The 23988-nt window shown below is 46.8% G+C and overlaps 1 protein-coding gene across 4 annotated transcripts in view; it reads left to right on the top strand.

Moving 5' to 3' along the window:
- Positions 1–22821, top strand: part of st8sia2 (ST8 alpha-N-acetyl-neuraminide alpha-2,8-sialyltransferase 2) — a 37104-nt gene extending 14283 nt beyond the window's left edge. For all 4 annotated transcript variants that reach the window (XM_033050153.1, XM_033050151.1, XM_033050154.1 and 1 more), the window contains exons 3-6: positions 2193–2309; positions 7359–7616; positions 18305–18598; positions 21414–22821. In XM_033050153.1, the coding sequence (XP_032906044.1) occupies positions 2193–2309; positions 7359–7616; positions 18305–18598; positions 21414–21705 (961 nt within the window). In that variant the 3' untranslated portion in view covers positions 21706–22821. The remainder of the gene's footprint in view (positions 1–2192; positions 2310–7358; positions 7617–18304; positions 18599–21413) is intronic.
- The last annotated feature ends 1167 nt before the right edge of the window (positions 22822–23988 follow it).

Genomic DNA, 23988 nt, shown 5'->3' with positions numbered 1-23988 from the left:
AAAAAAGTTACCCCTCGGGTTCCTATTAAATCTTTCCCCCTCACCTTTGTAGCACGTTAGTACCTGCTCTGATGTAAAGCACTTTGGTCAACGAGAGTTGTTTTTAAATATGCTATAGAAATAACGTTGACTTGACCTTAAACCTATGTCCACTGGTTCCCGATTCCCCTACTCTGGGCAAGAGACTCTGTGCATCGACCTGATCTATTCCTCTCATGATTTTGTACATCTCCATAACATAGTGTTTTATTGTTGCTTTAATGTCAAATGTACTAAAACAGAGCAAAGAAAAGTTGCTGGTACGCAAAAACGCTGGAGAAACTCAGCGGGTGCAGCAGCATCTATGGAGCGAAGGAAATAGGCAACGTTTCGGACCGAAACCCTTCTTCAGACTGATAGGGGGTTGCAAAAGTTGCTATTGCAGCCGTTAGTGTGCATCAGAATGGTGTAACCGCGAGATGCCAATTAGTTTTAATTGTCATCAAAATAGTTTTAATAATTGCTTCTTCTCCCAGCTGCTCCTTGTCGACTCTCTTCCCACTCTGCTGCTGACTCCTCTTGGGCATGAAAGACCAGACTTGGGAATCATCAGCCAGGGAGCTGAGGAGAACAACAACAGTTAGGAGAGGACTCAAGGAACTGCAGCTGCTGGAATCTGGAGTAAAACACAAAGCGCTGGAGTAACACAACATCTGTCGAGGAGATGGACAAGTGACGTTTTGGGTTTAGTTTGGAGATACAGCGTTTCTGATAAACCTGAGACAGGCCATGAAACTGGGAGAATAGTGAAAGGTCTGGACAGTGGATGTTTCCACTAGTGGGAGAGTCTAGGACTAGAGGCCATAGCCTCAGAATTAAAGGACGTTTCTTTAGGAAGGAGATGAGGAAGAATTTATTCTTCAGAGGATGGTAAATCCGTGGAATTCATTGCCACGGGTCTGTGGAGGCCAAATCAATGGATATTTTTAAGGCAGACATAGATAGATTCTTGATTAGTACAGGTGTCAGGGGTTATGAGGAGAAGGCAGGAGAATGGGGTTAAGAGGGAAAGATAGATCAGCTTTGATTGAATGGTGGAGTAGACTTGATAGGCCAAATGACCTAATTCTGCTCCTGTCACTTATGAATAGGGTACTAATTCTATCCTAGCCTAAATCTGCTTCTATTTCCTTATAGTAGAAGCAAAGGATTGTAGAGACTGGTTTATACCAAAGATAGACACAAGGTGCTGGACTAACTCAGTCTGAAGAAGGGTCTGACCTGAAACGCCACCCATCCATGTTCTCCAAAGATGCTGCTTGACCCACTGAATTACTCCAGCAATTTGTGGGTTTTTTGTGAACCAGCATCTGCAGTTCCTTGACTGCTTTATCTATTTCTAATACTTTTTATTTACTGGTTAGCTCTGTTGGTAATCTATGGCCCTGAAGGTACAGTATAAGATACAATTGTCTCAGCATGGCATTGATGTCCCGTGGGTTGAGATATTCCTCAGTTAACCTGATGTCCCTCTCGAGAAATGTCATCGCAGTTTTACTTCGCACGATTAAATGTCATCATTAAGGGCCTGTCCCATTGCGGGGACCTCATTTGCGAGTTCAGAAGAGTTTGCCCTCGACTCATACTCGCAGCATGGTCGACACGTGGTCCTAGGATGTCAATGTAACTCTCCTTCATGCTCGAGGGTAGTCCCCGCGTACTCGAGGCCTCAGTTTGGTTGAGGAGTATTTTTTAGCAGGCTGAAAATTGTCCGCGAGTAAAAAAAGGTCAGCATGGAAAAAAATAGATATTTTTTTACTCATAGGTTTAGTCGAAGTAGGTCGTAGTAGGTCGGCATGTTATTTGTAGGTAATCAAAGGCAATCGAAGGTAGTCAAAGGTGGTCGTAGATAGTGTTAGTATAGTCAAAGGTAGTCGAAGGTGGTCGTCTTCACTCTCCACTATTCGGTGTCCAATGTTCCCGAAGCTAGTTGAAGCTAGTCTTCAACATAGTCGAAGGAGGTCTTCTACATATTCGTAGGAGGTTCTCTACATCGTCGAAGGGGGTCGTAGGAGGTGTTCAACTTCGGTGATACAACACGACCATGACACTTTTTAAAACTCTTCCAAACTCACAAATGAGGTCCACGCAGTGGGACAGCCCCTTTACAGTAATGGTTCAGTTACTTACATCAGTCTTTGTGGTTTCTTCAGGGGAGAGGCGATCACAGACATCTCATCCAGCACAGGGCCAGTGACTGGGAATCTGGAGATCATCGAACCACAGGTACCAAAGTGGAAGCTTAACGCCACACTGACGGCACGGATAAGGTAAGGGTCTGCCACCTGTAACAGCTGATCCTTCCAAGCATTCCAGTTATGGTTATAGGTATTGGTACATTGAGGTACAGTGAAAAGCGTGGATAGGTGACATTTCGGGTTAAGATCCTTCTTCAGACTGATTGTAGGGGGTGAGGGGGGGGGGGGGAAGAAAGGTTGGGGGAGAGGAGAGGCAGGACAAAGCATGGGAGGTAATAGGTGAATACAGGCTTGTGTCCACCAATTATCTGCTACATTTTGTCCTTGCTCTCCTCTCTCTCAGCTTCCCCCCCCCCCACAACAATCAGTCTGAAGAAAGGTCCCGACCCGAAATGTCACCGATCCATTTTCTCCAGAGATGCTGCCTGACCTGCTGAGTTACTCCAGCAATTTTGTGTAAACCAGCATCTGCAGTTCCTTGCTTCCACAGTGAAAAGTGTTTGTTTGCGTGCTATTCAATGAAATACTGTACAATAGTGCTATATATCAAACCTTGCACAAGTACATTCAGCCATGGGCGGCGCAGTGGCGCAGTTGGTAGAGCTGCTGGCTTGCAGCGCCAACAGCCCAGGTTCAATCCCGACCTCGGGACTATCTGTGTGGAGTTTGCACGTTCTCCCGAGATTTCCTCTGGCTTTAGTTTAGTTTAGTAGCGATCCCTGCACGTTAACACTATCCTACACACACACTAGGGAGAATTTTTACATTTACCAAGCCAATTAACCTACAAACCTGTACGTCTTTGGAGTGTGGGAGGAAACCGAAGATCTCAGAGAAAACCCACGCAGGTCACGGGGAGAACGCACAAACTCTGTACAGACAGGACCCGTTGTCAGGATCGAACCCTCTGCATTCGCTGTAAGGCAGCAACTCTACCACTGCGCCACCGTGACTGTTCCAGTTTCCTCCCACATCCTAAAGAAGCGCAGGTTTGTAGGTTAATTGGCCTCTGTAAATTGCCGCCGAGTGTTTAAGGAATGGTGGAGAAAGTGGGCTAACATAGAACTAGTGGGCTAGTGCAAACGGGTGATTGGTGGGTCGGCGTGGACTCCACTGACCACCAGGCTAAACTAATGGGGATTTAAAAGAGCGGAGAAATGATAGTGGATGAGAGTAGATCGTCCTCTGGGACAGCATTGCACAGAGTCGCCAGGATCTGAAGCCATGTTATATCATTGTATCACAAGGCAAATGTAATGGTTAGATGGGTGGCATGATGGCGTAGCGGTGTGTGCTGCCCTGGCAGAGTTTGCACCTTCTCTCTGTGACCCACACTGTGGATTTCCTTTGTGTTTCCTCCCATGTTCCAATGGTATGCGGTGTGATGGGTTTTGGTCTTCAGGGATACAGCAGGGAAACCGGCACTTCAGCTCACCATTCACACTGACCATCACCTGTCCACTGGTTCTACCGTACACACTAGGGGCAATTTACAGAGGCCAATTAATCTACAAACCCGCACGTCTTTGGAGTGGGAGGAGACCCGAGCACCCGGAGAAAACCCACGCGATCACGGGGAGAATGTACAAACTCTGTGCCATCAGCACCTGTAATTAGGATTGAACCCAGGTCTCCGGTGCTGTAAGGCAGCAACTCTACCACTGCGTCACCGTGGCCCCCATTAGTTAGGTGACGATCGCGACATGAAAGATTTTCCAGGCAGGCAACCCCTCATAATGGAATGAATCTGGGTCCACAGTTCTCTTGGGTAGAGAGTTCCAAAGATTTGCTATGCTCATTGAAGAAATTGCTGAAGATAGACCAAAAATGCTGGAGTAACTCAACGGGACAGGCAGCATCTCTGGAGAGAAGGAATGGGTGATGTTTCGGGTCGAGACCCTTCTTCAGACATAATTGCTCCTCGTCTCAGCTTTAAGGGCCTGTCCCACTTTCACGACCTAATTCACGACCTTTTTTACTCGTGGACGTTTTTCATCAGGCTAGAAAAACGCCCCAACCTACTTGATGCCACGAGTACCTACGACTAGCATCACGGCCTGCCTACGACGTCCTACGACCTCGTGACGACCATGCTGCAAGTATGAGTCAAGGGCAAACTCGGCAGAGGTGGTGAATTAGGTCATGAAAGTGGGGCAGGCCCTTTAAGTAGTTGACTTGTTATCCTGGGATTAGTCCATCTCTGGGGGAATCATCCACCCTATCAAGACTGCTCAGGATCTTTGAGTGGTTCAGTGAGATCATCTCTAATTCTTCTCGACCCCAGGGAGAATAGGCTCAACCTTTCCACCTGTGACAACCTCTTCATTCCAGCAGTCAGCCCAAGATCAGTTGCACTGCAGTTGCCCAAACTCCAGGACATATCTAGTTTTCCATGAGTAAACTAACGAGGGTAACAGATATATCTCCTGTTCCCAATATCAGAACGCCCAGAGATATATGTTGTTTAATATATTTTTTTAAACATAGAAAATATATATCAAAATATATTCACATTGCTCTTCAGTCATAGGGCAGCAGAGTGGCACAGCTGGTCGAGCTGCTGCCACACAGTGTCAGAGATCCAGGTTCGATCCCATCCTCGGGTGCTGTCTATGTGGAGTTTGACCGTTCTCTCTGTGACCATGTGGGTTTGATTCGTGGTGCTCAGTCTGGAGGAAGAGTCTTGACCTGAATCATCGACTGTCCATTTTCCCCCCACGGATGCTGCCTGACCCGTTGAGTTCCTCCAGCACGTTGGCTTTTGCTCAAGATTCCAGCATCTGCAGTTTCTTCGATGTTCTCCAGCAGATTGATTGGTGCTTCGCATATCTTCTTCAGCCTAATTAATGCAGAGAATCCTGTGCGTTGAAGCGTTTCGTGTCTCACTAAAGCTTCTTATTTTTGAACTCCGCCACTACGCCTGGATTCCTTAATAGGTTCTCTCACTACATCCAATTAGGCCTAATTACATGAAAAAAAACATCATTCAGTTCTCATTTAACCTTTTAAATTCCAGGGACAGAATCTCCAATTTGTGTGATCCATCAGTAACTTTTGGATTCCATGCATGGTACTTCTGTGTAAATAAATGCTGCATATACATATTAATATTTTCCAGTCTATGCAGGTATAATAATTCCAGCCTCCCCCCCCCCCCCCCCCCCCCCCTTCAACCCTTGGCAAAGTTCTAGTCAATCAATCTACAACCTGACTGAAATTCATAAATTCATAAGTGATAGGAGCAGAATTAGACCATTCAGCCCATCAGGTCTATTCTGCCATTCAGTCACGGCTGATCTATCTCTCCCTCCTAACCCCATTCTCCCCATAGCCCCTGACACCCGTACTAACCACCGTACTAATCACCCATACTATCGTGACACCCCCCCCCCCCCCAGATTATCACACCCAGAATCGGAAGACAAGCACTAGATAAGGTGTAAGCAGCAATTAATGATGATTTGGTTCAACATTGGGCTTTGGATTAATGGTTGTCTTTCCAATAGTTTCTCTGGACAGTACTGCAGGGTCTCTCTATGACAGAGTCCTCTAGTGGACAATAAAAAAAACTGGCCAGTCTGAAGATGGGTCTCGACCCAAAACCCTCTCCTATCCATGTCCTCCAGAGATCCTGAATATTTTCATACCTCCAGTTTCCTTCTCCCTGACTCTTGGTCTGAAGAAGGGTGTCGACTGTAAAAGTCACCAGTTCCACTTCTCCAGAGATGTTGCCCTGACCCGCTGAGTTACTCCAGAACTTTGTTTCTTCTTCTGTAAACCACGATCTTCAGTTCCTTGTGTTTAAAAACTGGCAAATGTCACGGCTTCTTGAACAAAGAGGTGACGGAGCTGCGGAAGGTCATTTCGTTCCTTGAGACTGATCCATACTCCAGTAAATCTGCAATCTAAATCTCAACACCTACCTTTCCCCATATCCCTTACAGTCGAGTTTAGTTTATTGTCATTAGTACCAAAGCGCAGTGAAAAGATTTTGTTGCGTGCTAACCAGTCTGCGGAAAGACATTACATGATTACAATCGGCCATCCACATAGAAACATAGAAACATAGAAAATAGGTGCAGGAGTAGGCCATTCAATATGATCATGGCTGATCATCCAACTCAGTATCCTGTACCTGCCCTCTCTCCATACCCCCTGATCCCTTTAGCCACAAGGGCCACATCTAACTCCCTCTTAAATATAGCCAATGAACTGGCCTCAACTACCTTCTGTGGCAGATAATTCCACAGATTCACCACTCTCTGTGTGAAAAATGTTTTTCTCATCTCGGTCATAAATGTACGGATTCATGATTAATGGTACAACATGAATAACGTTTAATGCAAGTCCAGGAAAGTCCGATCAAAGATAGTCTGGGGGTCTCCAATGAGGTAGATAGAGGTGTCAGGGGTTATGGGGAGAAGGCCGGAGAATGGGGTTAGGAGGGAGAGATATATCAACCATGATTGAATGGCAGAATAGACTTGATGGGCCGAATGGCCTAATTCTGCTCCTATCACTCATGAACTCACTTAGATAGTAGTTCAGGATTGATCTCTAGTTGTGGGGAGGATGGTTCAGTTGCTGATACTAATCCCCGATCAGATGTGTGGGTTGACAGGTTAATTGGCCACTGTAAGTTTCGCTTGGTGTGCAGATGAGTAGTGGAATCTAGCGAGCTTTAATTTAGTTTTTAGTTTTAGAGATACAGCGCGGAAACAGGCCCTTCGGCCCACCTAGCCCGTACCGACCAGCGATCCCCTGTTTCCATGTATGACTCTCCATAACTGTGGTTCTTAACCTGCGGGTGGTGACCCCCCCCTAAGGGGGTCGTTTGGGGCTTTGCCAGGGGTCATGAAGGGGACACAAATAACATATCAATTTGTTGAGCCCATGTTTAGAAACCTAACAATGGTACACACCACATACAGTATTTTGTTCACGTATGCGCGTACTGGTGCCAAAAAGGTTAAGAACCACTGCTCTATAACATAGAAAAACCCAGATGAATTGCTTGTAATCTAACATTTTGTGTTACATCTTCTCATGGAATCCAAGTGTGATAATGTTATCCTGAATATCCTCTCCACTTAATGCTGATTGTTATCTTTCCATTTGTAGGAAAGATATTCTGAGGTTTCTGGATGCAGAGAAGGACATCTCCGTGCTGAAAGGCAAACTGAAGCCGGGAGATATCATTCATTATATTTTTGACAGGGACAGGACTCTGAATATATCCTCTAGCCTGTACGAGCTATTACCAAGGACATCGCCAATGAAGAACAAGCACTTCAAACAGTGCGCCATTGTGGGAAACTCTGGGATTCTGCTGAACAGTGGATGTGGGCGAGAGATTGACTCACATGAGTTTGTGATAAGGTAATAACTTGGGGATGGTACACGTTGGAAAGCAAAAAAAGCTGCAGCTACCGGAAATGTGAAATAAAAGCTGAAAAAACCCCAGCAGTTCAGGAAGTATCTATGGAGAGAGGAGCAGAGTTAACTTGGCAGGTCGATGACACATAGAAACATAGAAATTAGGTGCAGGAGTAGGCCATTCGGCCCTTCGAGCCTGCACCGCCATTCAATATGATCATGGCTGATCATCCAACTCAGTATCCCGTACCTGCCTTCTCTCCATACCCTCTGATCCCCTTAGCCACAAGGGCCACATCTAACTCCCTCTTAAATATAGCCAATGAACTGGCCTCGACTACCCTCTGTGGCAGGGAGTTCCAGAGATTCACCACTCTCTGTGTGAAAAAAGTTCTTCTCATCTCGGTTTTAAAGGATTTCCCCCTTATCCTTAAGCTGTGACCCCTTGCCCTGGACTTCCCCAACATCGGGAGCAATCTTCCTGCATCTAGCCTGTCCAACCCCTTAAGAATTTTGTAAGTTTCTATAAGATCCCCTCTCAATCTCCTAAATTCTAGAGAGTATATACCAAGTCTATCCAGTCTTTCTTCATAAGACAGTCCTGAAATCCCAGGAATCAGTCTGGTGAACCTTCTCTGCACTCCCTCCATGGCAATAATGTCCTTCCTCAGATTTGGAGACCAAAACTGTACGCAATACTCCAGGTGTGGTCTCACCAAGACCCTGTACAACTGCAGTAGAACCTCCCTGCTCCTATACTCAGATCCTTTTGCTATGAAAGCTAACATACCATTCGCTTTCTTCACTGCCTGCTGCACCTGCATGCCCACTTTCAATGACTGGTGTACCATGACACCCAGGTCTCGCTGCATCTCCCCTGTTCCTAGTCGGCCACCATTTAGATAATAGTCTGCTTTCCTGTTTTTGCCACCAAAATGGATAACCTCACATTTATCCACATTATACTGCATCTGCCAAACATTTGCCCACTCACCCAGCCTATCCAAGTCACCTTGCAGTCTCCTAGCATCCTCCTCACAGCTAACACTGCCCCCCAGCTTAGTGTCATCCGCAAACTTGGAGATATTGCCTTCAATTCCCTCATCCAGATCATTAATATATATTGTAAATAGCTGGGGTCCCAGCACTGAGCCTTGCGGTACCCCACTAGTCACTGCCTACCATTGTGAAAAGGACCCGTTTACTCCTACTCTTTGCTTCCTGTTTGCCAGCCAGTTCTCTATCCACATCAATACTGAACCCCCAATGCAGTGTGCTTTAAGTTTGTAAACTAATCTCTTATGTGGGACCTTGTCGAAAACCTTCTGGAAGTCCAGATACACCACATCCACTGGTTCTCCCCTATCCACGCTACTAGTTACATCCTCGAAAAATTCTATAAGATTCGTCAGACATGATTTACCTTTTGTAAATCCATGCTGACTTTGTCCAATGATTTCACCACTTTCCAAATGTGCTGCTATCCCATCTTTAATAACTGACTCTAGCAGTTTCCCCACTACCGATGTTAGACTAACTGGTCTGTAATTCCCCGTTTTCTCTCTCCCTCCCTTCTTAAAAAGTGGGGTTACGTTTGCTACCCGCCAATCCTCAGGAACTACTCCAGAGTCTAAAGAGTTTTGAAAGATTATTACTAATGCATCCACTATTTCTGGAGCTACTTCCTTAAGTACTCTGGGATGCAGCCTATCTGGCCCTGGGGATTTATCGGCCTTTAATCCATTTAATTTACCCAACACCACTTCCCGGCTAACCTGGATTTCACTCAATTCCTCCAACTCCTTTGACCCGCGGTCCCCTGCTATCTCCGGCAGATTATTTATGTCTTCCTTAGTGAAGACGGAACCAAAGTAGTTATTCAATTGGTCCGCCATATCCTTGTTCCCCATGATCAACTCACCCGTTTCTGACTGCAAGGGACCTACATTTGTTTTAACTAATCTCTTTCTTTTCACATATCTATAAAAACATTTGCAGTCAGTTTTTATGTTCCCCGCCAGTTTTCTTTCATAATCTATTTTTCCTTTCCTAATTAAGCCCTTTGTCCTCCTCTGCTGGTCTCTGAATTTCTCCCAGTCCTCCGGTATGCTGCTTTTTCTGGCTAATTTGTACGCATCATCCTTCGCTTTGATACTATCCCTGATTTCCATTGTTATCCACGGATGCACTACCTTCCCTGATTTATTCTTTTGCCAAACTGGGATGAACAATTTTTGTAGTGCATCCATGCAGTCTTTAAATGTCTTCCATTGCATATCCACCGTCAACACTTTTAGAATTAATTGCCAGTCAATCTTGGCCAATTCATGTCTCATACCCTCAAAGTTACCTTTCTTTAAGTTCAGAGCCATTGTTTCTGAATTAACAATGTCACTCTCCATCCTAATGAAGAACTCAACCATATTATGGTCACTCTTGCCCAAGGGGGCACGTACAACAAGACTGCTAACTAACCCTTCCTCATTACTCAATACCCAGTCTAAAATAGCCTGCTCTCTCGTTGGTTCCTCTACATGTTGATTTAGATAACTATCCCGCATACATTCCAAAAAATCCTCTTCCTCAGCACCCCTGCCAATTTGATTCACCCAATCTATGTGTAGATTGAAGTCACCCATTATAACGGTTTTGCCTTTGTCGCACGCATTTCTAATTTCCTGTTTGATACCATCTCCAACTTCACTACTACTGTTAGGTGGCCTGTACACAACACCCACCAGCGTTTTCTGCCCCTTAGTGTTTCGCAGCTCTACCCATACCGATTCCACATCCTGCAAACTAATGTCCTTCCTTTCCATTGCGTTAATCTCCTCTCTAATCAGCAACGCTACCCCACCTCCTTTTCCTTTCTCTCTATCCCTCCTGAATATTGAATATCCCTGGATGTTCAGCTCCCAGCCTTGGTCACCCTGGAGCCATGTCTCCGTGATCCCAACTATATCATAGTCATTAATAGCTATCTGCACATTCAACTCATCCACCTTATTACGAATGCTCCTTGCATTGAGACACAAAGCCTTCAGGCTTGTTTTTACAACACTCTTACCCCTTATACAATTTTGTTGAAAAGTGGCCCTTTTTGATTTTTGCCCTGGATTTTCCGGCCTGCCACTTTTACTTTTCACCTTGCTACCTATTGCTTCTACCCTCATTTTACACCCCTCTGTCTCTACGCTCACACATTTAAGAAACCTGCTGCTGTTGTTGCTCCCAAAGCTACAGCAGTTCTGAGTCAAGTCTGCCTGTCCTTGACCTGTACTTTAACTGTTTTCACTTCTCTCCTCCCACTTGGGCTAGAGCCAATCAGTCGTATCTCTTGCTAAGCTCCTGCTGCTGTTGTTGCTCCCAAAGCTACAGCAGTTCTGAGTCAAGTCTGACTGTCCTTGACCTGTACTTTAACTGTTTTCACTTCTCTCCTCATCCAAACTGAGAAGATTTAGAAGCAAATACTATTTTTCACTCCAGTCTGCTGAGAAATTATTGACCTAAATGTTAAAGATAGACATAAAATGCCAGAATAATGGCCCTGTCCCACTGTACGAGTTCATTCAAGTGCACTGCCGAGTTTAAAAAAAAATTAAACTCGTGGTAAGCTCGGAGAATGAACGTAGCGGGGACGTCTCTTAGCGGCTCGTAACGCTAACGACAGGTACTCGGGAAGACTCGCTAACGGCAGGTAAGCTCGGGAAGACTCATGAAGATTTTTCAACATGTTGCAAAATGTCCACGAGAGCCCCGAGTACCGATGAGTGACCATTACCGTAAATCTCCGAGTTCGAATCAGGGCAAACACGGGGAGAATTCTTGGAATGAATTCGTACAGTGGGACAGGGCTTTAACTCAGCAGGTCAGGCAGCTGTTCCGAGTTGGCGTTAGGGGCTTGAGACCTTTGGTCAGACTGTTCGGAGAGAGGAGGAGAACTTCTTCAAAGTCGGCGTACCTTGAGGAGGTTTTGCAGCAGAGCAGACAAAATGTGTAGGAAGGAACTGCAGATGCTGGTTTACACCGAAGATTGACACAAAATGCTGGAGTAACTCAGCGGGTCAGGCAGCATCTCTGGAGAAAAGGAATGGGTGATTTTTCAGGTTGATGTTTCAGGTCGAGAAACCTTCATCAGCCCTCAATGTTAACTATGCTCCTGTCTCCACGGATGCTGCCTGCATACAAGGTAATACATCCCTCTGGAGAGTAGTGAAATCAGAAAAATCACTTAGCACTTATTTAATCTAAAATAATATATATGCTGATTTGTAATGGATAGAACAGCTGGCTAATGGGTGATAAACAGCAGGCAGATGTTTTCTCAGTCTACAAGATAGATAATGTGTGCCACCAGGATTGGTGCTGGGGTCTCAGCTTTTTATAGGTTACTCGAATGATCTGGACAAAATCATCAAAAGTATGTTTGTGAAATTTGCTTGTGAGAGGTTGGAAAGTCAGTTGCGACAAGGATGTATGACGGCCGCAAAGGATTATAGATTATAGAATAATAGATTCTTGATTAGGAAAGGTGTCAAGGTTTATGGGGAGAAGGCAGGAGAATGGAGTTGAGAGGGAAAGATAGATCAGTCATGATAGAATGGGGTGGAGTTGCTGCCGTACAGCGCCAGAGATCCGGGTTTGACAACGGGTGCAGTCTGTGTGGAGTTTGTACGTTCTCCCTGTGACTGGGTGGGGTTTCTCTGGGTGCTCCGGTTTCCTCCCACACTCCAAAGATGAACAGGTTTATAGGTTAATGGGCATCTGTAAAATTGTACATTGTTTCTAGTGTGTAGGATAGTACAAGTGTACGGGGTGAATGTTGGTTGACGCGGACTCATTGGGACAAGGGGCCTGTTTCCATGCTGTATCTCTAAAGTCTAAAGTCGAAAGAATGGCAGAGTGGACTCATGGGCTCGAATGGCCAAATTCAGTCCCTTCAGCCTACCAAGTCCACACCGATCAGCAATCACTGGCTAGACTAGCACTATCCTACACACTAGGGACTATTTACAGGTGTCATAGGTAGAATTTGGCCATTCGGCCCATCAAGTCTACTCTGCCATTCTTTAGCGTATTTCAGAGTAAGGTAGGGACAAGGAACTGCAGATGCTGGTTTACAAATCAAAAAAGTGCTGGCGTAACTCAGCGGATCACACAGCATCTCTGGAGATGGAAGGGGAACGGGCAAGGGATAGGTGGATACACATGAAGTGGATTAGATTGACAGATGAGTGGACAAAAGATAGTGCCAAAAAGGAGAGAAAAGGCTGTCAATTAAGAAGAAATGAGGAATAAATTGTAAAGCCAGAAAGGAGGAACACACAGTAGATAGTCAGGTTGGGACCCCTCAAACTGATTGTGGTGAGGGAGGAGGGTGGGGGCTGGACAAAACCAGGTGAGTGATAAGTGGGACATGGGTGGAAATCCTGTTTTGAGAGGTGGGGGACAATCCCCCCCATGTTTTGTAATCTGGATTTTGAATCTCGGTGAAAAAAAAATCTATTAAAAATCTCCGCTTTCCGCAAGACAATGGGGGTGGTAGTGATGATCGAGGGTGCCGATTGGATGAGAGAGACGTCAGTCAGCAGGCGGGGAGGGGGAACTATGATGATTCAGTGCGATGATTGCAAGAGGGAGGTGTCAGTCAGAAGCGGAAGTAGTGGGGTGGGACTGAGGATAGAGCGCGGTGATTGGAGGAGGGAGACATCTTGGTGGAGCAAAGATCATAGAGCGGAGCTTGAATCGGCCCGTTCGCGGGGCCTTTCATTGCCCGGCCCGGCGCGGCTTAAAATCGGCCGCCGGTTCTTCCATCGCCCCGCGGTCAAATTGCTGCGATGAGGCGATCGAGGCTCCCATTGTTGAAGCCCCCACGGGGCAATGAAAGGCCCCGCTAACGGGCCGATTGAAGCCCCACGATTCGGGGCGGACGAAGCTGCTATTGCTGGAGTTCGGAGTCGGTCACCGTCCAGGTCAGCTCCCGATGTTACCGTCCACAGGGCCCACGGCGGAAGCCTCCAAAGCCTCGCGAGTGTGTGTGCTAATGTGCGCGTGGCGGCAAGAAATTGTGCCCCCCCCCCCCCCATGTTTTGATAGCGATTTCCGCCCCTGGGTGGATACAGGTGAGGGGGTGGGGGTATTTAATGAACTGATCACAATGTAACTGGGGTACAGATCAGGGAAGTAATTGTTATCAGATATCATTTACAAGTGGACCGATCCACCCCACCCATGACCATGTTAGTTGATTATTCTGTGTTAATTTAGCACAGTGTAAAAGTCGGAAAGGAGATTAATGAGATTTTTTTTTTAAAGGCTGGTATTTATTTTTAGAAGAATTGAATTGAAAAGTAGGCCGGTCATGATAAGGTTGCAGCCAACATGGTGAATAGTTCCCCTACATCACAGTAAGGGCACAGAGCTGTTGGAGACAGTATGGAAAGGATTAACGAGAATTATACCAAATTTGGAAATGATTCCAACCAGAAAAACTGGTCAGTAGATGATCTGGAGAATGGGAAGGCTGAAGAATGGCCTGATTGAGGTATCCAACATTAGACAGATGTAGGCGTTGGGAACAGAATAATTCCAATACTGACTCACATGGCTATCTGGACTACACTTCTTCCCACCCTGCCTCCTGTAAGGACTCCATCCCCTACTCCCAATTCCTCCGCCTACGCCGCATCTGCTCCCAGGATGAGGCGTTCCACAGCAGGACATCTGAAATGTCCTCATTCTTCAGGGAACGGGGATTCCCCTCCGCCACCATAGATGAGGCTCGCACCAGGGTCTCATCCATACCCTGCAACACTGCTCTCTCTCCCCATCCCCGCACTCGCAACAAGGGCAGAGTCCCCCTAGTCCTCACCTTTCACCCCACCAGCCGGCAAATACAACAAATAATCCTCCGTCGTTTCCGCCATCTCCAACGTGACCCCACCACTCGCCACATCTTCCCATCTCCCCCCATGTCTGCCTTCCGCAAAGACCGCTCCCTCCGCAACTCCCTTGTCAATTCTTCCCTTCCCTCCCGTACCACCCCCTCCCCGGGCACTTTCCATTGCAACCGCAAGAAATGCAACACCTGTCCTTTTACCTCCCCCCTCGACTCCATTCAAGGACCCAAGCAGTCATTCCAGGTGGGACAGAGGTTCACCTGTATCTCCTCCAACCTCACCTACTGCATCCGCTGCTCTAGATGTCAGCTGATCTACATCGGTGAGACTAAGCGGAGGTTGGGCGATCGTTTCGCCAACACCTCCGCTCGGTCCGCAAGAACCTACCTGACCTCTCGGTGGCTCAGCACTTCAACTCCCCTTCCCATTCCCAATCCGACCTCTCTGTCCTGGGTCTCCTCCATTGCCAGAGTGAGCAACACCGGAAATTGGAGGAACAGCACCTCATATTCCGCTTGGGGAGCCTGCATCCGGTGGGCATGGACATTGAATTCTCCCAATTTTGTTAGCCCTTGCTGTCTCCTCCCCTTCCTTAGCCCTCGAGCTGTCTCCTCCCATCCCCCAGCCCTCAGGCTCCTCCTCCTCCTTTTACCTTCCTTCTCCCCGCCACCCCCTATCAGTCTGAAAAAGGGTTTCGGCCCGAAACGTTACCTATTTCCTTCGCTCCATAGATGCTGCAGCACCCGCTGAGTTTCTCCAGCATTTTTGTGTAATTCCAATACAGAGTTCAGAGCAATACGTCCTTGTCCGAGAGAGACGGCCCGGTGGCGCAGCGGTAGAGTTGCTGCCTTAGACAATAGACAATAGGTGCAGTAGTAGGCCATTCGGCCCTTCGAGCCAGCACCACCATTCAATGTGATCATGGCCGATCATCCCTAATCAGTGCCCCGTTCCTGCCTTCTCCCCATATCCCCTGACTCCGCTATCTTTAAGAGCCCTACTTAGCTCTCTCTTGAAATACTACGCTATCTTTAAGAGCCCTATCTAGCTCTCTCTTGAAAGCGCCAGAGACCCGGGTTCTATCATGACAACGGGTGCTGTCTGTACGGAGTTTGCACGTTCTGCCTGTGACCCGTGTGGGTTTTCTCCGAGATCTTCGGTTTCCAAAGACGTACAGGTTTGTAGGTTAATTGGTTTGGTATGAATGTAAAATTGTCCTCAGTGTGTGTAGAATAGTGTTAATGTGCGGGGACCACTGATCGGTGTGGACTGGGAGGGCCGAAGGGCCTGTGCGTGCCTTTTTGTCTGGAGATGTGTCTTCATTCCAGGAGTTAACTGGGCTTTTATTCACTGGAATTTGGAAGGATGAGTGGTTATCTTATAGAAAAAATAAAATTCTCAAGGGATTGGATGGGCTAGATGCAGGAAAAATGTTCCCCATGTTGGGGGAGTCCAGAACCAGAGGTCACAGTTTAAGAATAAGCGGTAGGCCATTTAGGACTGAAATGAGGAAGTACTTTTTCACCCAGAGAGTTGTGAATCTGTGGAACTCTTTGCCACAGAAGGCGGTGGAGGCCAATTCGCTGGATGTTTTCAAGAGATAGTTAGATATTGCTCTTAGGGCTAACGGAATCAGGGATATGGGGCGAAAACAGGAATGGCATATTGATTTTGGATGATCAGCCATGATCATATTGAATGGCGGTGCTGGATCGAAGGGCCGAATGGCCTACTCCTGCATCTATTTTCTATGTTTCTATGCGTCTCCATTCCTGGAAGGCATCCCTGAATAATATTCTGTTCCGAAACCGTGCCCTGAATCACATTGTCTGATTTTTGTGTTGGTTTGATTAGACAACTGCTGGGAACTGGGGCTAGCTACAGTATCAGTTATGGTTTGATAAGTAGAATCTTTCAGCTGAATAGGAAACTGGAAAGTCAACAATCTCGTTTATTGGAACAACCAGAATTCAATGTTCAATGGCACTTTCTTGGTGCCTGTCCCGAGGTACAGTCAAATTCATTTTTGGTAAACAGATCAACTCGACCCGATGCTGCCTGTCCCGCTGAGTTACTCCAGCATTATACCTAAGCACTTGGGTACCTCTTGAAAACTCTGGTTGAAATTAAAAGTTGGCCTTTAACAGAGAGACTCCTAACTTTAAGAATTTAGTTACAGGAATTTTAAAAGAGGAAAAGTTAAAAGACACGAACGACATTAGTGGTTTCATTAAGTCCAACGAGAGTGAGGTGAATGGCAGGTTAATAGATGTTGTTATTTTTTCAGGATGTTCAGCCCATTCCTTAAAGCTTTCAACTCCTTCCGCAAATAGTGCATGTGACAGTCAATGTTCACTGAAGCAAAGAAGTGAGACTTTAATACCTTTGCTGAACAGCAGCACTGTTGGTAACACAGCACTCCCACTGTGCTTCACTGGGGCTTCAGGCTAGATTATTCGCTTGCATCCTGAAGTTTGGCTCGAGCCATCAGTTCTATGTTTTCATGTAGATTCTATAGATTATGGGAATTGATCAGTCAACACCATGTGGTGCTGCAGTAGAGTTGCTGCTTTAGAGCGGCGGAGACCCAGGTTCGATCCCGACAACGGGTGCTGTCTGTACGGAGTTTGTACGTTCTCCCCGTGACCTGCGTGGGTTTTCTCCGAGATCTTCGGTTTCCTCCCACACTCCAAAGACGTACAGGTTTGTAAGTTAATTGGCCTGGTATACATGTAAATTGTCCCTAGTGTGTGTAGGGTAGTGTTAATGTGTGGGGATCGTTGGTTGGCACGGACTCGGTGGGCCGAAGGGCCTCTTTACGCGCTGTATATTTAAACTAAACTTAACCAATCTAAACCAATTCTCACATCATGCAAGATTGACAGTGGTATGAAAACGCATACCCCCAGATTCAGGGATAGTTTCTTCCCAGCTGGCATCAGGCAACTGAACCGTCCTCTCACCACTAGAGAGCGGTCCTGAGCTACCATCTATCTCATTGGAAACCCTCGGACTGTCCTTAATCGGACTTTACTGGACTTTATCTTGCATTAAGCGTTATTCCCTTTATCCTGTATTTGTACACTGTGGACGGCTCGATTGTAATCATGTATAGTCTTCCCACTGACTGGTTCGCACGCAACAAGAGGTAGAGTTGCTGCCGTACAGTGCCAGAGACCCAGGATCTATCCTGACTACCGGCGCTGTCCGTACGGAGTTTGCAGGTTCTCTTTGTGCTCGCGTGGGTGTCCTCCGGGAGCTCGTTCCCTCCCACACTCCTGAGACGTAGAGATTTGTAGATTAATTGGCTTTGGTAAAAAAATGGTAAATTGTCCCTAGTGTGTTTAGGATAGTGTTAAGGGCCTGTCCCACTTTCACGACCCAATTCACGACCTCTGCCGAGTTTGCCCTTGAGTCATACTCGCAGCATGGTCGTCACGAGGTCGTAGGTAGGTCGTAATAGGTCGTGATGCTAGTCGTAGGTACTCGTGGCATCAAGTAGGTCTGGGCGTTTTTCTAGCCTGATGAAAAATGTCCACGAGTAAAAAAGGTCGTGAATTAGGTCGTGAAAGTGGGACAGGCCCTTTAGTGTGCGGGGATCGCCGGTTGGCGCGGACTTGGCGAGTCGAAGGGCCTGTTCCGCGCTGTATCTCTAAATTAAACAAAAAATCGTGACAAAACGTGACAATAAACTAAACTAAAGATACCACCTTATATTCTAGCACAATGCTGGTCTCAGATCAGAGTTGTAAAAACAGCATACGGTAACATTGCAACCTAATTTGTTTTTAGATGCAACCTTGCCCCAGTGGAAGTGTATGCTCAGGATGTTGGCCAGAAGACCGATTTGGTGACGATGAATCCTTCGGTGGTGCAGCGTGCATTTGAGGATCTGAAGAACGAGACGTGGAAGGAGAAACTGTTGCACCGGTTGAAGATGCTGGACAGCGCCATCCTCTGGATCCCAGCGTTCATGGCCAAAGGGGGAGAGGAGCGTGTCGAGTGGGTGAACAACCTCATCATTGAGCACAAGATCCACGTGCAGACCGCCTACCCATCACTGAGGCTCCTACACGCAGTGCGGGGGTGAGTTCCACACCCACTCCACATCCAACCGCCAAGGCGCATGGTAGAATTCAGAGTGCACAGAAAATGAAGGGAGGCAGAGACAGGGAAGATAGGCAGAGTATGGTTAGAGCTGTCCAAACCTGGAGTGTGTGGGCTTAAGGTGAGAGGAAGGAGGTTTAAAGATACGGTGTGGTAACAAGTCCTTCAGCCCATCAAGTCCATGCCGACCAGCGATCACCCGTGCACTAATTCTATTCTAAAGACTATTTACAGAAGCCATTTAACCTACAAAGCTGCACGTCAATGTGGGAGGAAACAGGAGCGCCCAGGGAAAACCCACGCAGTCACAGGGAGAATGTGCAAACTCTGCGGACAGCGCCCGTATTAAGGATGTCCTATTTTTCTGACCTCTAGTTCTAGATTCTCCCACTAGTGGAAGCATCATCTCCACATCCACCCTATCCAAGCCATTCACTATTCTGTATTGTTTCAATGAGGTTCCTTCTAGGGGGAGGGGGAGCAAGGGCGGAGCTGCGGGATACCGAGGAGACATGAGTGAGGGCCTCATCTATCATGGGAGAGGGGAACCCTCAATCCCTAAAGAATGAGGACATCTCGGATGTTCTAGTATGGAACATCTCATCTTGGGGGCAGATGCAGCGTAGACGGAGGAATTGGGAGTAGGGGATAGAGTCTTTGCAGGAAGCAGGGTGGGAAGAAGTGTAGTCGAGATAGTTGTAGGAGTCAGTAGGTTTGTAATAGATGTCAGTCAATAGTCTATTTCCTGTGATCGAGACTGAGATCAAGAAAGGGGAGGAAGGTGTCAGAGATGGTCCAAGAAAATTTGAGTGCAAGATGAAAATTGGTGGTGAAGTTGATGAAGTCCGTGAGTTCTGCGTGGAGGAGATAGCACCGATGCAGTCATCAATATAATGGAGATAGAGTTCGGAGATAGGGCCAGTGTATGCCTGGAACAGGGATTGTTCGATATACCTTACAAAGAGGCCGGCAGAGCTGGGGCCCATGCGGGTGCCCATGGCTACGCCTTGGACTTGGAGGAAGCAGGAGAAGTCAAAGGAGTTATTGAGGGTGAGGACCAGCTCCGCTTGGCGGAGTAGAGTGTTAGTAGAGCGAAATTGGATGGTTCTGTGGTCGAGGAAGAAACAGAGGGCTTTAAGGCCTTCCTGGTGGGGGATGGAGGTGTAGAGTGACTGAATGCTTTTAAGGCCTTATCTTATTTTACGGCCTTATTTAAGGCCTTAGGTATCATCCCCCAGCTTCCAAGAGTGAAGAAGGAAATGTATGTCTGAAAAGATCAGAAGAAAGTGTTGACGTCTTGAGTCACCGCATCCTCCTTAATAAAGTTGGCAGATCACTACACCGTACAGAAAGTAAATCATTTTAAAACTGTCGAGCTTTAGAAAAATACTTGGACACATAATTAGACTTGGTGACGGTGCAGGGGACGTTTCATGGCAACATGCTTGGAGGCAAAGCCACAGAAATTATTCCTGAGCTAATTAGAAAAAGAAAATAGGTAGTTGGCTAGTATTGCATTCATCAATTAAAAATATTCCTCAAAGAAATAAAAGTGTTGAATCTTAGCATGAGATTTTAAATTATAATTTTAAATTTGTTGTGATTTTGTGCCTGAAACTGCAAAGCCAGGAGTGTCTGCCGCATATTTCTCAGTAATGAAATAGAACGCCGCTTGCTAATTGCTCTGGTCAGGATATCACTCAGTCTGCAATCGTGGATTCAAGGTCATTTTTTTTAATCTGTCTGCTCTGCTGGGAATCACCGCAGGGGATTTTTACTATAAAGACACTCGATATAAGCTGTCCTTTGATTTTTCATATGTAATTGTTACATCCTATTAAGATGTGATCCAAATAGTAACTGAAATGTGTAACCAAGAAGAAGTTGCTGAAGCCATAAGTTAAGATGTCCATGCAATTATTTCTACAGTACATTGGACACGTTTGTAATCTTACCTGTAGTCACACTTATCAGTGAGATGGGAACCACAATGTTTTGGAACCTGGTAGAGTTTTTCTTCCTTTCATAAGGTCATAAGGGATAGGAGTAGAATTAGGTCATTTGGCCCATCAAGTCTACTCTGCCATTCAATCATGCCTCATCTATCTCTCCCATTCTTCTGCCTTCTCCCCATAACCTCCGACACCCGTACTGATCAATAAGTTTTTTCCAATGCTGGCATATATATCCCTTCAAATACATTTAGAACATCGGACATAGAACAATACACAGGGGCGGCACGGTGGCGCAGCGGTAGAGTTGCCACCTTGCATTGCCAGAGATCCGGGTTTGATCCCGACTACGGGTGCTGTCTGTACAGAGTTTTTTACGTTCTCCCTGTGACCGTGCGGGTTTTCTCCGGGTGCTCTGGTTTCCTCCCACATTCCAAAGACATGCAGGTTTGTCGGCTAATTGGCTTCTGTAAAATTGTTAACTCTCCCTGGTGTGTAGGGTTGTGCTAATGTTTGTGGTGATTGCTGGTTGGCGTGAACTCGGTGAAGCAAAGGGCCTGCCTCCACATTATATCTCTACAAGCTAAGTCTACAGCACAGGAACAGGCTCTTCAGCCTACCGCATCTGTGTCGGAAAATGATGCCAAGACCTACTCTTATCTGCCCGCACGTAATCCATATCCCTCCACTCCCTGTATATCCATGTGCCTATCCAAAAGCCTCTTAAACGCCACTATTGTATCTGCCTCCATCACCAGCACTGGCTGCGCGTTCCAGGCATCTTCTGTGTAAAAAATGTTGGATTAGTAATGTGACTGATTTCTGTCCCGTCCCCTCTCCAGGTACTGGCTGACTAACAGGGTTCTGATCAAACGTCCCACCACCGGCCTCTTGATGTACACTCTCGCCACTCGCTTCTGCGATGAGATCCATCTCTATGGCTTCTGGCCTTTCTCCAAGGACCAAAAGGGAAAGGCAGTGAAGTATCACTATTACGACAGTCTGACGTACGAGTACAACTCACGGGCTACGCCGCACACAATGCCTCTGGAGTTCAAGACACTGAAAAGCCTGCACCTTCGGGGTGCATTGAAGCTAAACGTTGGAGAGTGCAACATGGCAACGCAGGGTTAGAGGTAAATGAAGGGAGGAGGGAGGCTCTCCACAGCCAATACTGTGGCGTCATTGGGAAGCTGGACAGATCCAGTCAACCTCACATGTGGGGGGGATCGATCACGGTGAGAACAGCCCTCGTGGACAAGGCACCAACACTCTGAGCACACAAACATCAGAAAGGGAAGTCAGATTCAGCGACTTTTGTTCTCTGATGTATGAGGCGTGACAGCAAAGAGACTGCCCACAGCAGGACTGGACTATTGGAGAACGGAGCGGAGATTCCTTCGATCAGGAAAGACCAGGCTTCATTCAGAACTAGGCCCCAAACTAGAGGCCCAAGTGTCAGGAACTTTAGCACCGACACACTTGATTAAAGATGTCTTTCTTAGTTAAGCTTGTGACAGACTTTGAAGGAAACACAATAAACATTGCTGCCAGCTGAAGTGATTTTAGAATGAGCAACAAAAGAAAAACACTTACATTGGAATACTGCCGGGAGAGATGGTCTGACTGGTTCATCTAAACTGAGTAAGAGAAAATTGGAGATCGACACAAAATGCCGGAGTAACGCAGCGGGACAGGCAGCATCTCTGGAGAGAAGGAATGGGCGACGTTTTGGGTCGAGACCCTTCACCCTGTGATTCAGGAGAGAGGGGGACATAGAGATAGGGAAGGGTAAGGTGTGAAAGCACAGATCAAAGGGGACTATGATGAAGGAAAATGGAGAATGGTTCATTGTTAGCTGAGGGGAAGGTGACAACGAGGCATACAATCAGTAAAATGCAATCGGGAGGACAGTGAAACTAGTCAGACAACTGGAAATGGGGGAGGCACAGACAGAGAGGGAAGCAAGTGTTACTTGAGGCAGAGAAATTTGGATTAACTGAGAAAATAATTCAAATGAGCGACTGAAAAAACAGATGCTTTAATCGAATAGTTGGTCTTCAACCTGCCATGGAATTTGTAATGGACTATCACACAGTCTGTGTTACACAGCATCTGCAGTTCCTTACTCGTACAGTCATAGAGTTTTACAGGGTGAAGACTGGCCCTACGCCCACTGTGCCCACATAGGCCAGCACATCCCAGCTACACTAGTCCCACCTGTGTGTTTGACCCATATCCCTCCAAACCTGTACTATCCATGTACCTCCCTAACTCTTTTTAAATGTTGGGATAGTCCCTGCCTCAACTACCGCCTGTGGCAGCTTGTTCCATACACCCCCTCCACCCATTGTGTGAAAACGTTACCCCTCGGATTCCTATTAAATCTTTTCCCCCCTCACCTTACACCATCTGGTCCTCGATTCCCCTACGCTAGGCAAGAGACTCTGTGCATCTACCCGATATATTCCTCATGGTTTTATACACCTCTATAAGATCACCCCTCAGCCTCCTGCGCTCCAAGGAATAGAGACCCAGTTGACTCAACCTCTGCCTATAGCTCAAAACCTCTAGTCCTGGCAACATCCTGTAAACTCAAGATGGTTCTTAATGCAAAGGCCGTCAATATGTACAGTACAAGACAGGGTCGCCGCAGTATAAGGACTGCAGTGGCCCCATAGAGAGAGTCTATTGCCTCAGACTGAGCTCTTTAATTGGCATGGGGGATCCAGGATTCCCGCACAAAACACGGCCTAAAGGGCCTGTCCCACTTGGCCGTCATTTGCGCGTAAATTACGCGACATCATTTACGCGTGACGACGTATGACACACGTGACGTGACACGCATGTGGTGCGCGCAGGCTGCGCAGTACGCATGCATGGTGCGTGATGACATAGGCAGTTGCGCGCGGCGTCGCAGGATTTTGTGATGTACAAAATCTTTGCGCGCCATCTGCATCATGCGCAAATGACGGCCATGTGGGACATCCTTAAGGCTTGAAATAGGAAGGAATAAAAAGAAAAAAACCCAAATAGAGAGACTGTGATCTCCCCATAATATTGGGTCTGAAATTCAATCCAGAACAGGGTTTGCGATTGTGTGTAATTGCCATGGTTTGTGATTTCCACATTATGCAGGGTTTGCATCTCCCCATAGTACAGAGTCAGTGATTCAACCAAATATAGAGGACGCATTTCATGAAAATATTATGTACACTGTGCCCTAATACCTGGGAGATTGACGCAAAATGCCGGGGTAACTCAGCGGGTCAGGCAGCATCTCTGGAGAAAAGAAATGGGTGACATTTTGGGTCGAGACCCTTCTTCAGACTGATAGTCAGGGGAGAGGGAGACACAGGGTAAGGTGGGAAAACAAGACCTCAAAAGAGATGGGGGATCAAGGAAAAGGCAGGATAG

The sequence above is a fragment of the Amblyraja radiata genome, chromosome 34, assembly GCF_010909765.2.
Source record: "Amblyraja radiata isolate CabotCenter1 chromosome 34, sAmbRad1.1.pri, whole genome shotgun sequence".
Taxonomy (NCBI): Eukaryota; Metazoa; Chordata; class Chondrichthyes; order Rajiformes; family Rajidae; genus Amblyraja; species Amblyraja radiata.
This window is presented reverse-complemented; position numbering and strand designations above follow the sequence as displayed.